The following is a 13,918-nucleotide window of genomic DNA, read 5'->3' as shown; positions in this document are numbered from 1 at the left end:
TATCAGTGGCTATTTAAAAACTTAAGTTTGTTCCATCATTTTAAGTAACTGTTTTTTTTCCCCTTAGGGACGAAACCCTTTTTTTCTGGAGCCAGCAATAATTATAACAGTTACTGATGGAAGTAAATTAACTACTACCAGTGGGATACAGGAAGAGGTAAGATCTAACCTCTGGTTACAGTGATCTGTAGTAAATATTGTTTAAACATTGATACTGTTTACAGTAGGAGCATAAATGGCTCTTCAGAAGAATACTCATTAATTGCTTATACTTGCTTGTGTCTTGATTAATTTCAAGTAATTTATTTTAATTTCAAGTAACTTTATGCAATAGTACTACAAAAAAACAAATAACTCCTTCTCCTTCATGTAACAGAAACCTGTGGAGCAATTGTTGGTCTGTTTAGTAGAATGAGTTTGCTCTTTCTGTCTAGGGAGTTCATGGCTTTTCAAATATGTTAGCAGAAGAAATTGATTTCTATAAAGCACTTGTCCTTAATTGGTTGTGACATAAGTTCTGTTTGTACAGACACAAGGTAAAGTAGTGATCTCCCAAAGAATGTCGCCACTAAGGAGTATATGAAACATGTACTACTCTCACACTGAGTTCTTAAAAAGATTATAATCAAATCAGTAGTCTTTTTAATTCAAGGTAAGAACTGAAGAAATATATTCCAAGTTACATCTATAGAACAGTTTAAAATCGAGATCTTAATATACTGGAGTACCCACTCAGACATCCAGCAAACTTGGAGAAATAGCAAATGCTGAGGCACTGAACTATTTTAATTTGCCGATTTGAATTCTTTCCTTAAAAAGATGGGTGTGGTCGCAAGGGGTAGGATTGGTCTGGCCAGCTCAGTGCCTATTTCATGCAGTAGTAAAAAAACCAAATGACATCAAATCCCTAAGCTCATTCCCTTTTCAGGGAAAAGGTTAATATGCCAAGGTCCATTTCAAAACTTAAGAGGAGAATTCAGACTTTGGCCTGTGCTGCACCACATTTGATGTACAGATTAACTTGTACTTTGCTGTTCATTAGTTACTCAGATTTTTACTAATAATGTATTATATTGGATTCTTGCATCACTTACAGAATTTTTATGTATGAAAAGTGGTATTTGGGTGTTTTTTAATATATCTGACTTGTAGAGAGTTGAGTGCATAATTCTGTGTGGACTCCTAACAACCATAGCTAGTAATTGAAAGGGAATTCCTGGATCCATGGTAACAAGTAGGTTATCTGTATGAAACCTCACTTCCATCAGACTTTTTTACCTGATAAGCTCTTTTCAGATTAATTCTGTGATTGAATGTGTGCAGTCTAAAATACTGAGTAGAATAGTGTGACATTTTTAGAGTCTCCTGCAACATACAATGCAGTTAGCAGCAGAATACTGTTTTGGGTAATCTTTTATCTGTAAGTCCTTCCTGGAGGAGAAGAATCTCTGCTGTCAGATGAGTTGTAAAATCTGTCACTGACATACAGGAGTGAGGAGCACCAAGGTGCTCAGAGGGTGAAACTAATAACCTCTGGGTAGAGGCTGAGAACTGGGTTTGTTCAGTCTTCAGAAGACTTGGGGAGTGCTTTACCACCCTCTGCCACAGCTGAATGAGATAGGGAGAGTGTGTTTTCCTGGAGGTACCCAGGGCTGAAATAAGAGGCAACAGCTGCAAGTTGTCCTGTGGGAAATACTGATTGGATAGCAAGAAAATCTTTCACTGTGTGGGTGATCAAACACTGGACATGTTGTCTAGTGGTTGTGGAGGTAGTAAAAACTGCATTGGACAAGGCCCTGAGCAGTCAAAAACCTCTGGACTGTATAACTGTCATGTGTTCCTTCGAGTGTAGGCAGTGCTATGATTCCGTTTCCTTTCATCTTTGTTACTCAAAATTATTTAGGTAAGAAAGCTGCATTAGTAATTAAGCTCTTTCTTTTGCAACAAGAATCAGGACTTTTATAGCCAGCCAGGTTTTTTTTGTTCCTCTTCCTTCATCTTAGTCTTTAAAAGAAGACATTTTCCTGGAGTCAGGTAACTATTTGGTCATGCATTCGCATCTTTAAACTGTTGTAACTTAGGTTGAGACAATGGGTTTTCTGGTGACTGCATTAATCTACTAAATTTAGACTTGGCTCATGAGCAATGCTGAATGATAAGTGTATGCTACAACCAGAGTTTGTGTCATGATCATGTCAAATCAGACCCAATGTTACAATTTCTTGATTGTTAAATTGCATTCTAGAAATGTAGAATTTGCTCTAATAATAGTGAATTAATGTGGTTTTTTTGTTATCAGTAAACCAATGTAAAGGTGTTCCATTCCTTCAGAAGACAAAGTGACCACTGGTTTTCCTGCAAGACAAAATGCAAGTTTGAATGCTTTTCCATATGTGTACTGGGTATATCCCAGCAAAGGATGTGATTTTTTTTTTTTTTTTTTTTGCCATAGGTGTACTGGTAGAAATATTCTTAACACTATCAAAGAAAAGAGCAACAAAGCATTGAAGGGTGCTACTACTGTCTTTCAGGGATGATTTTTTTGCTGTTGTCAGTGTGTCAAATTGTTCAGAAATTTTTTTAGTCTACCTTTAGTGTCCTTTACAGTTATTTCTCAAGTTGGACACGCAGAAATGCTAGAATTAGTACAGGAACACCACCCTGGAGCTATGGAAGTTCATTGCTCCTTTGGTTCACTAACAAAGCTTTTTCAGTCACTTTCAAATGTCTGTTCTGTTCTTTGGATTTGACTTTGGGGAGGCTTTTCAGAGTTGGTGCTGGAAGTGATCATATCCCACTGGCTATGAAAACAATGTTTTTACTTTTTAGCATTGCTTGAGGCAGTGTATTTTTAGTTCTTTTAAGGCACATGTATGAGAGGACCAACAATGTTGGGCTTTGGTGTTTTGTTTGGGGTTTTTTTGGAAAGCCTGTGAAGCCAGCATGGAACCTGGAGGCAAGTTTTCTCAAAGCTTTGTCATTCAGATGAACATTTGCATTCTTACCAATGAAATCAGTTTATCACTATGGGAACACTGTAATTTGTCTTAGTGTGAGGCAGTTAAGCTTAAACCCTGTTTCAGAGCTCTTGCTGAATTCTTCAGATGTCCTGTTCCTTTGTGGATTTTGAAATGGGTGTTTCAGATAGAAGAGCCTTGCCCTTCAGTGAGTGCTGCTTTGTCTCCCATGGGTGTGATTATTCAGACTGAAAACAGGAATTATATTGTCTATGCAGTTTTCTCCACCTGCACATGTCAGTAAACTTTCAGCTCTCTCCCTTCTGGCACTATTTTTTAATGCACTGAAAAGTGCCAGCATCAATTCTGTGTTCATATGGCTTGTTGACCAGACTCTTCTCTGGGCTCATTAGTTCAAGTCATAACTTGAGGAGGGGATGGGCTCGTACTATTGGCAAAGCATCATTAATTAGTTGGTCTTGCGTTATGGATTCATTATGGAGTGGCTTTCGCTTCTGGCCTGATCCCTCAAATTCAGTTTTAGCCCTTTCTTCATATTTAATGTTTAGATGTTTGAAGGATTTCTTATTCCTCTTCATATTATGAAATAACATACTTGAGTTTTACAGTTGCTGAGCTGTTTCCTCATTTTCCCTCAATATACCCTCTAAAGTAGCATTAAACCTGTCTGCAAGACTGAAATGGAGTTATTAGCATATCGATACAGTCTTATACATGATTTTACAAGCAAAAAACATGAACAATGTTGCTTGGTTTCTGTATTTTGCCACTCTTCTGATCTTCCAGTTATGAGAGACTCTTAGAGGAATAATCTGTGATTTTTGTGCGACTTCATCCCCCAGCTGTTTGGCATTGTCACATTGATCCTTCCCAGAGGTGACCACCTTGCATTGCACCTGAAACAGCTGTGACAAGTGTCACAGCAAGGTTCTGCATACTGTCAAGAATAATCAGGAACTCCAAATGGTCTATTATGGTTTTTGTCATAGTTCCTACAGTTAAAACTTCTGATTTTTAAACAAATTCTGCAAGAAATAGATGGCAAATATCATTAAATGTATGTTTCCATTCTTTATTATTCCTGTTAGCAGCAGTTTTTGGGTTTGCAGCACTTGACACTGAGCTCCAAAGCTCTTGATAGGTTAATTCTTAATATGTAACTATCAGCTAAGCGAGTACTTGGTGATGGCTAATGCTGTCTTTGGAACGGCCAAGTATCTCATGTATTGACATGCTGTGTCTTGACCTTGATGTCTTTGGGATCTCCTTGAGTTATCTTCCATGGAAGAACAGTTTGTCTTTCTGTGTGTTATAACTGCATAGGATTGGATGGAAAAAGATGGGAAAACATATTATTGATAACTGTAAGTAGAGTTTCTGAGTCTGTCAAGAGCTGATGTTCTCAGCTGGGCTTGAATGGTTAACTGTCCTTAGTCCTTCCAGGATGAAAGGCTGCATTTGCTTGGAAGGTTAGATGTCATGTCCTTTCTTTGGGTACTAGAAGAGCATGCAAGGAAGGTTACTTACTGATAGATTTTTTTTTTTTTTGGTACAAGAAGAGAAGTTGATTCTAAGCATATCTTTGTTTAGTGCCTAGTCTAACACCCTTTCATGAGATATCCCAAGATGGACCTGCCTGTTATTACCTGGGCACTAAAGTTAAGCAGTGCTATTAGTACCCCGTCTAGTGGATGAACCTGTATGCCATTGCCAGAAGATCGTTACTGTCTTTCTCAGACTGCCCTGCCAGTGCAGAGTGTTCTAATGCTTATCTAGCTTTTTTCATCTTGGGGTCTCTAGGGTCCTTCCCCCCCCCCAGAAAGGGGATTTTAGACTGTGCTGCTTCTCATGACTACATAAATGTTGGTAGAAACAAGGACTGAGAATAAATGAACCTGCTCACCAATAACCTTGTGCAGAAGAGATCTTCTAGAACACTCTTTATCTTCCACCTCCTTGTAGTTCTGGAATATTTTAGTTGTTCTAAAGGCAGGAAGATGAGACACATGCAGATTGTGTAGTAGCATTATCATTGTGGCATTTGGGAATGGTAGGGCTTCTGTGTGCTCCTACAAATGAGTGATGAGACAAGACAGCTGCTTTCTAGTACTAAGCTGGGAGGACACTTGTTGTCTGTGTGCAGTCACATGTTGAAGAGCACAGCTGGTAAATAACCTTCCCTTGATTTTAGTCCAGTCTGCCTTTATCTTTCATACTAGTTGTTTAGAGAGGAAAATGTGTGCATGCCTTCATATTAAAATATGCGTGGGGAAAGAAAGGAAATTCAAGATGTAGAATTCTAGGCTCATCTTAGTTTCATCTAGGTATGCAGTTGCTATGGTAATACAATACCATAAAAAAAGGTAACTGGAGATTACAAGACCAAGTTACTAATGTCTGAATTAGGTGGTTTGAATCTATAACTTTGCTGGTATAAATGTTAAAGGATGTTAAATTTAACTGGAATTAAATTGTTGGGAGGACAGTGAAGACATTTGACTTTATGATAATTGCTTTGTATTTTGTCTTAGAGTTTGAAAATTTTCATGTTTGCAATATGTGCAATGGCCAGCTTCTGACTACTCTTTGGTTTTGGAGCTCTTGCCATATAACCAGCTGAGCCAATGAAATATTTTGTAGCTTGAGGTAAACTGAACTCAGGATACTGTTAGTTCAGGATCCAGTGGGGTACCTTATATCTATAAATATTCATAGTAAAAAATATGTATATATGCTGCCCAAAGGAGAGCAATGCTGTTACATAGGTGTGTTTTGCAAATCAAATGTACTCTTTGGGTATTGATAGTATATCTTCAGTCAGATCTAAGTAGGAAAGCTAGAATGGCATTCCTTAATACCCAGAAGTGAGGATGGAGTGCTTGCAATTCAGTCTTCTTACAGTCAGGATTCCAGGCTGTTAACTAAGAATGTGGCTATTCTTTTAACTTCTTTTAAATGAGTTTGCATTGTCAGGCAGTCGTTGTGACTTTGTGTAGAGGGGAAAGACTTGCATGTCAAGCAGTTAGTTATAAACCACTGAGTTCCTTTCCTTTGACCAGTTTTGGTAAAACATGAAACATTTGGAGAAAATAGTTCTGTTCTTACATGTACTCTGTGCCTGCATAAGCAAAAAGAGAAATTCTGGGGGAATCAGGTGTGCTGGAAAGTCCAAAATATTCTGATTCTTGGCCACGTGTTGAGTAGTTTTATCACGTTTGTTCATAGTCTTGAGATTGTATCAATAAATTGATTGCTTTTCAAACAACAAGGTATGCGTTTTTTCCAGTGTGAGATGCTGCAATTATATAAATAGAAATAGCTGCAGGATCTGGTTTTGGAAATCAGGCTTTAATGCTTTCAAGCTATTGCTTAAAAATGAGTAAACAAAAAACCTGTTTTAACAGCTTTCTGTAAATTCTCTAACCATTATGAACTAGAAATGAAGGCAATATATAATGAGTGATTGTGTGGATTTGCATCAAGTTTTGGAACAGACTAGTACTGTCTTGCTAACATTGAAATGAGGGTTGAGAACTGGGGATTTTTTTGAACGCTGCATGAGAGAAAATGAGGACATGTTGAGTTTGCTTCGGCATATGGACATAAGCCCCTTGTATTTGGTGTGCTAATGAAGCTGTTTGTACCACTTGAGTCATTGCTTTGGGGATGTTTTTTCCCCTTTTGTTGCTGAGGTGCTCCAGGTGAAGTTAGAATTTTGCTTGTGCTGACAGTGGTACCAACAGCCAGGGATGTAGCAAAATTCTGGAACTTGCAATTACTTGTTGCAAATCTGTCTGTGCAGGACTTCTGTAGTTGAATGTTTGGATAAGTTTTCTTTTTCTCACTAGTCTATGTGAAGTATCTGGATGCAAAAAGAGCATCTAGGATCTTCTGAATGCCTTGTGCTGTCCTTTAGAAGCTTGTCTCAGTTTTGTTAATGAGGTATTAAATGTATGTGGAGAGACAAGTGTGCTTATATAGAGCGAATTGCCATTGCTATGAAACCTGAATTTTTGTTTCTTTTAAGAGCTGTGTATTCACAGATTTAAATCACTTTCCAGCTCCATTTACCTCTCAATTCGCCTTTACCTGGAAGTGAGTTGACTAAGGAACCCTTTCGATGGGATCAGAGGTTATTTGCTTTGGTTCTTCGTTTGCCTGGTATTACAGCACCAGAATCAGAGCAGATGACAGGGGTGCCTGTGGATGACTCTGCTATCACACCTATGTGTGAAGTCACAGGAGGTGAGTGGCCTTGTTTCCTTTGACAAGTCATTACTTTCCAAAGTGCAAATTAATTCAGTTTAGTTCAATTGGTTGTGTGATTCCATGTCATGTAATAAGGATTTGTAAGTTCTTACAGTACTTGTAAAAACCCTCATAAACCCTGTTATAATGAAACTAAAGACACTCATAGCATTAAAGCTACAGACAATTAAATGTAGCCTATTTTGGAAGAGTGAATCTACTTTCTTCAGAAATGTTTTGTAAGAGAACTTTTTTCTACTGCACCTTGGTATTGCAATTAGAAATTGTAATAATTGAGTCTGTTCTGCACTACAGTGTTGGTTAATTCCTGTCACACTATGGTCTAAAAAAGCCAAAGTGAAGGAAGTGTGTTGTTTTAGGTTTTTTCCCTCCAGAGCACACAGAATGCCTTTCAGAATGCATAATTCTGCAGAATTTATACTTTTCTCAATTATGGACCATATTATTAAAATCTTAGAAATTATATTCCAGATCAAATTCAGGCATTGAGTTTATTACATTTTAAAAGTATGGTGATTCTTCTAATGCATCAGTGAGGATGTGATGGAGAGGAAACAAAAAGCTTTGAAAAGTATTCCAAAAAGATTTTATTTTACTCCTTTCTGACTTGTATGTAGGCTGTACTGGCAAGTGCTTTGACTGAAATTTGTGGACAGCTTAAGTGTTGATGTCTGTCACAAGGGGGAGCCCATTTTCCATGAATGCAACCAAGAATTTGAGTTAGTCATTAAGGGTCTAAAATACAAACATTTCCAATGAGGCGCTTGTCTGTGTTTCAGTAAGCTTCCTTGCTGCTTAAAAAAAGAGGGAGTCTTCAGGAGAAGTTTTAAATCAGTGATGCATACATAAATGAATGTGTGTGGTGGTTGAACAGTTTTCAGTGATGCAAGTTAAAATAAGGGCAGAAACACTGAAGAGCTTTAACCCTGACTGTTTCCTTCTAGGTCGGTCATACTGTGTGTGCTCTCCAAGAATGCTGAATCAATGTCTTGAGTCATTGGTGCAAAAAGTGCAAAGTGGAGTGGTAATAAATTTTGAAAAAGCTGGACCAGATCCCTCACCAATTGATGGTACTTGAAATTTTTTACACTGTGGTTTGAAATAACAGGGGATGACTGTCATCAGTGTAACTTAGTGAACTAATATAGTACTTGTCAAATCAAAAGGGAAACTATTGCAATTTGAAAGACTTAACTTCAAAACAGACCTACCTGTTTATTCTGAAACTTTATATTGTCTCAAAATACTGGCTGTAGCTGCCAGACATTCTGCATTTGGTGAAACCACTCAGGTAGTCTTAAATGCATTTGTTCATGTCAGGCATAGTTAAAGGGATTTATGGGTTTTAAGCAGTTTTCAACTAGCTAGAACTGTAAATAACATTATATGGAAATATCTGGGCTTATCCTTTTTTCTTCAGTGTATTAAAGTGGCTGTGGTAAGAGTTAAAATAGCAAATACACTTGTATGGTATTAATTTCTCATTCTAAATGGCTTAGCTAGGTCCCTCATTGGATGTTACTGAGAAGTTTGAGATTTAAAAAAAAATTTACTTTTCTGCAATAAAAATTCCAGTAGTATTAGTCATGTATATCGCTCCTTTAATGCTTGGATTTGAAGGTTCTGTTAATGATAATGGAGGAAAAAGAAGCATTATAATGAAGGGCTCTAGATAATTGCCTTTCTGGGTTCTCATCCTGTAACCATTCAATGCTTATTTGGTTTCTCATTTTGTGTTTTTCCAGACATGCTTATTGACAACTATCTGCTATTCTTAGAAATAATGTTAGCTGCAGGAAGGGCTTCCCTGTGATTATAAGTCTTTGACTCTTCACAGAATTTATTTAATACTGTTCTTGAGTTTTAACATTATTTTGACTCAAAGCCTTTTTCTTCTGTAGATGGGCAGGTGGAGATATCCAGACCCTTTGGACCCCAACCTTGGCACAGCTGTCACAAACTTATCTATGTCAGACCAAACCCTAAAACTGGGGTTCCTATAGGTCATTGGCCTGTTCCTGAATCCTTTTGGCCAGATCAAAATTCTCCAACACTGGTATGTACTGAAGATAAAACAAAGGGTTTGTGTATGCAGAAATATTCCAGGATTTCCTATTTAGAGATTCTTTTTCAAATCTTGACATATGTGTTGCATTGTAGCAAATGTGGAAGGAGTGTGATCGAAGGAGTGACACATGCAAGTCTATAAACTACTGATGAGCAAATAACATGGGGTTTTCTTTTTAGTAACTTTGAAGCATTAGGGAACTGCCTGTAACACATTTTTGACCAAGGGCATGTAAGTGTTTGTTTGAACCCTGTTAAATATCACATGGTGGCATTTGGTAAAAGCCTATGAAATTCTGTTGTCTCATAGAGGGTATTAATAAAAGATAGTATGATCTTGACAATCTGAATCCCTCTGGTAGTTCTACTTTCATTATAGCAAGTGAACATAATTTCATCTGCTGTTGTGCGGTGTAGCCACACCTTCAATTTATCCAAACTTGGAAAACTTCGGCTTTTAAATTAATTTATTAATTAAGAATTAATGTATTTGTTCTTTTTTACAAAAGCATGAATTCCATTGCCTTTTGGTCTGAGAACTAATCATTAGCATAATGTAATGCGTTTTTGTGTTTCTGTTTATACTGGAAACCATTGAAGTAGAAATCCTGCAGTTGTGTAATGGTTACCTACATTGCATGATGATTTTATCTAATTCTTCTGGGTTTTTTGATATGAAACAGATGTGCTGACTAATACTCACCGAACTTCTCATAAATTTTATTTCTTAGTTAGAAAACAGATCTTTGAAATACAGGTTATTGAGGAGTGATTGAGTATGCCATTTTAGTCATATTTACAAGTTTTGATGTTTTTGGCATCTGTGGCCACATTTGTTAAAGGATGTCTTTCTGAACTTCAAGCAAGCTACCATATATGAATAAAAGTATATTTCTGTAGCCATTAAAAAAACCAAGATGTCATTATGTAGTGGGTATTTGAAGGGTGTTCTGTAGGAAAGCTGGTCTGGTCCTGTGTATCTGCCTCCATTTCCTGTGTAGAGTCTGTACAGTTTACTACTCCAAATCTTAATCAAGATTGATAAAATAGATCTTGCCAAGTGAAGAGCTGTTGAATGAAATCTTTAAAAAGCCTGAAGTTGACTTACGCAAATGGCAAAAAGATGAAATTTTTTTCTGTTGTAGTGTGTATAGCTCTCATAACTATAAAACATTGTCATGTACAGCTAAATTCTTGTTGACATCAATTGAAATTGAGTTGTGCCTTCCTCATGCAGTGTTTGGGAGCTAAGTTGCTGATAGTGTTTTAAGACCTGTATTTCAGTAATGTTCTTACAGTAGTGTTCAAACACGATGTATGTTGTCATCAGTGTGTATGTATGTAGCATATCTTGTCTGCTTAAGAGTTCACAGTTAAATACTTGACTTTCCCTGCCTGTTACCTGATTCACAGTGGAGTTGTCTCAAACAGTTCTATCACAAGAACTTAAGTCTGCTGTGGCTAATGACACCATCAAGGCTTTCTTAAATGTATATGAAAGTCTGCTAATAATTATGCTGGTAGATCAACATGTCAATGGCTGCTTCAACTGTTCCAGCAAAGGATTATTGGACTTCTCAAGTCTGAGTAGTCAATTTATTTTGCAGCCTTTTTATTCCTAGTCTGACTTTGGTGGCTTGGTCAAACTCCACCACAACTATTTATTAGTTATATTCTTTGAAAAGAGTTGTTCTTCGTCCATTTGGTTGGGCCTCCTGTTTGGTGACCTGTTGGAGAGCCCACCTTCCTCACGGTGGAGACACTCAAAGCAAGACCAGCTCTCTTGACAGATAACTTGTTTGGGTGGCTTAACCTAAAACGAAGAGCCTAGAGCTTAGACATAAAATAATTGCTTTCAATGTGAAGTGGTAAGATGGTCCAAGAAACCTTTTGTTTCTGTACTTCATCTTGTGTATTTCTGAGTTACCTTTTTGTAACTAGAGTAACTGGAAGGAGGCTTCCCAAATGACCTCTTCCTCAGATTCTAGTGGCCTTGGGGGAAGGCTCAGAGTAAGTATAAGAGATTACATTCCTCCCTTCAATGGAAGGTAGAGCTCCAGTTTTCTTCACACTGAAAATTCTCTTTCCCTTTTGGCAAAAGAAATTTCAAGTTGTTAACTTACAGTTCAAAATTGTAGCACAAAGGTCATTTTCCTGTGATTAATAAAAAGATTTTAAAAATCCAAACACTGAAATTCCTTGAATTGAAGTAACTTTTTTTTCCTCAGGCTGCTAGGAAATGCGAGTTTTTAAAGTTTTTTTTCCTGAATTCATGCTGCTCTAGATTTTTATAGTTGTTTGACTTTTGTAAGTGTTAAATTTGCCAAGAAGGAAAAGCTCCTGGCAAAGTCAGCAAATGCAGAAGTACAGCACCTGCTTCTGGAGGGAATGAAAATGGACATGTCCCAGAGTAACAATGCTGATTTTTGTCCCCACTAGGACTTAGTCCCATTTGTACAGCTTTTGGGTAAATGCAAGAAGTTTTAGTTGCGTATTGCTTTAGACTTCCTATTGTGAAGTAATTGGCACTTTTTTAGAAAACAAGATTCCTTCAGAATAAGACAGTGCTAACAAAATAAATTGCTTAGGACTCATTACCAGTAAATGAATGCTGTATTGAGTAGGCTCCTTAAATACATATGTTTTCAAAGAATCTGTATTGCTTCAGTTGTCATAGTGCAAATGCCTTTTAATTGTTGTGCAGCCTGATTAACAGTGGAATACTTTGTTTAGCCACCTCGCACATCTCATCCTGTGGTGAAATTTTCCTGTACTGACTGTGAGCCGATGGTCATTGACAAACTGCCTTTTGATAAATATGAATTAGAACCTTCACCACTGACCCAGTTTATTCTGGAAAGAAAATCCCCTCAGACCTGCTGGCAGGCAAGTAGAATGCATGCTAAACTGAAGTTTATAGAATACTGTTTTTCATATATCTTATTCTATAATCAAAATAGAATGTAAAATTTCAGAACACAATACTTGGAGTGTAAATCCAGTGTAATGTGTTTTATTGCAGGTGTATGTGAGCAATAGTGCAAAATACAGTGAACTTGGTCATCCTTTTGGTTACTTGAAAGCTAGTACAGCGCTGAATTGTGTAAATTTATTTGTGATGCCTTACAATTACCCAGTCCTGCTTCCACTGCTAGGTAAATACCACTTCATACAAATTTGCTTATGTGGTAGGTAATCGAAACATTGATAGCATCTAAATAGATTACTGCAATTAATGCCAGTATTAGTAACACTTGGAGAAAGGTAGAATCAGTAGCTTGTTTCACTTGTCTCCAATTGTGTGGCCTTCATGACCCCAACTCAGTGTGTAAGATTTACTCAATCATCATTTGCAGATATGTTTTAGTCCCACTTTCATTGTTTTAAGAGCCATTTTTCTTAATCTGACTCAATACCAATTCAATGATTCATAAGGTTCCATTTTTGGCTGCAGTGTTAATCTTGTGTGTGTTTGGCTAAGTTGTATATATGTTGAGTTGTAGATACTAATTTAATCATTGAGGAATTTGCATTTCTTCAAGAGTTTCTTTTGCTAGAATTTTATTTAGAAAAAAAAATGCAGTGCTGTCTAGACATGCCTTTCATTTTGTTGCTTTGCTTTTTTTTTTATAACTATTAGATGACTTGTTTAAAGTACACAAGGCAAAGCCTACATTGAAATGGCGTCAGTCATTTGAAAGCTATTTGAAGACAATGCCTCCTTATTATCTTGGGGTAAGATGACTGTTAAAATTTCTGGTTTATAGTTGTCTTTCTACTATGGATGTAGTCTCTATTTTAAGTAGAATAAGTATTAATTTAAGAGAGAATAGTTATAACTTCTACATAATGAGTGTTTTCACTGGAGTCCTGTGGGAGGCCTGAGACCTGAATGCTATTGAGTTTTCTTAATTTCATAATACACTGGGACGTGCATATAAATTATATTTTTGTTAATGATTCTGTATAAATTGAACTATTTTAAAGCAACAAAAAATGATGCCCTGAGTGTCTTTGTTATTTTTGAACTTTCAGAACCTCAGGTTCTATTTGAAATGGGTACAGTTAGTTGAAGTATATATAAAGTTAAATATAACCATGCAATATATTCCATGTTTCAGCCTTTGAAGAAAGCTGTGAGAATGATGGGAGCACCAAACCTTATAGCTGACAATGTGGAATATGGACTTAGTTACAGTGTGATTTCATATCTCAAAAAGTTGAGTCAGCAGGTAATGTTGAAGCAAAAGAGCAGTAAAAACTTATTCTAATAGCAGGATAATCTTAAAATACTCAAGTTCAGCGGCTTTGTAGGAAAAAAGAGCAGAAAGATTAAGTTAATACTTTCCCATAAAAATTACCAAAAATAATTTTGGTTTTTTGAATTGAAGGAAAATATACCATTTAAATGCAGACTTTATAAACTGAACTATATAGACACAGATATGGAAGTAAAAGTTGAGGGTTTTTCCTATTTAAGGAGCTTTTTTACTTAGTTTTATTAAAAAACAGTGTTGTCTTTAAAGAGGTTTTAGTGTTTTTTCGGGAAATAGGGAATTCTGCTTGATGCATCAGAATCAAAGTGTTCTTTCTTTGGCTTGTGG

At 36.7% G+C, this 13,918-nt stretch overlaps 1 protein-coding gene across 4 annotated transcripts in view; it reads left to right on the top strand.

Annotated features, from left to right (window-relative positions):
* INTS6 (integrator complex subunit 6) overlaps window positions 1–13,918 on the top strand; it is a 38,525-nt gene that overhangs the window by 16,505 nt on the left and 8,102 nt on the right. For all 4 annotated transcript variants that reach the window (XM_085578183.1, XM_085578164.1, XM_085578176.1 and 1 more), the window contains 8 exons: window positions 68–157; window positions 7,040–7,223; window positions 8,192–8,317; window positions 9,149–9,303; window positions 12,048–12,200; window positions 12,337–12,469; window positions 12,955–13,049; window positions 13,436–13,546. In XM_085578183.1, coding sequence (XP_085434309.1) covers window positions 68–157; window positions 7,040–7,223; window positions 8,192–8,317; window positions 9,149–9,303; window positions 12,048–12,200; window positions 12,337–12,469; window positions 12,955–13,049; window positions 13,436–13,546 — 1,047 coding nt within the window. The remainder of the gene's footprint in view (window positions 1–67; window positions 158–7,039; window positions 7,224–8,191; window positions 8,318–9,148; window positions 9,304–12,047; window positions 12,201–12,336; window positions 12,470–12,954; window positions 13,050–13,435; window positions 13,547–13,918) is intronic.

This window comes from Lonchura striata, chromosome 1 (genome assembly GCF_050655825.1).
Source record: "Lonchura striata isolate lonStrDom1 chromosome 1, ASM5065582v1, whole genome shotgun sequence".
Lineage (NCBI taxonomy): Eukaryota > Metazoa > Chordata > Aves > Passeriformes > Estrildidae > Lonchura > Lonchura striata.
This window is presented reverse-complemented; position numbering and strand designations above follow the sequence as displayed.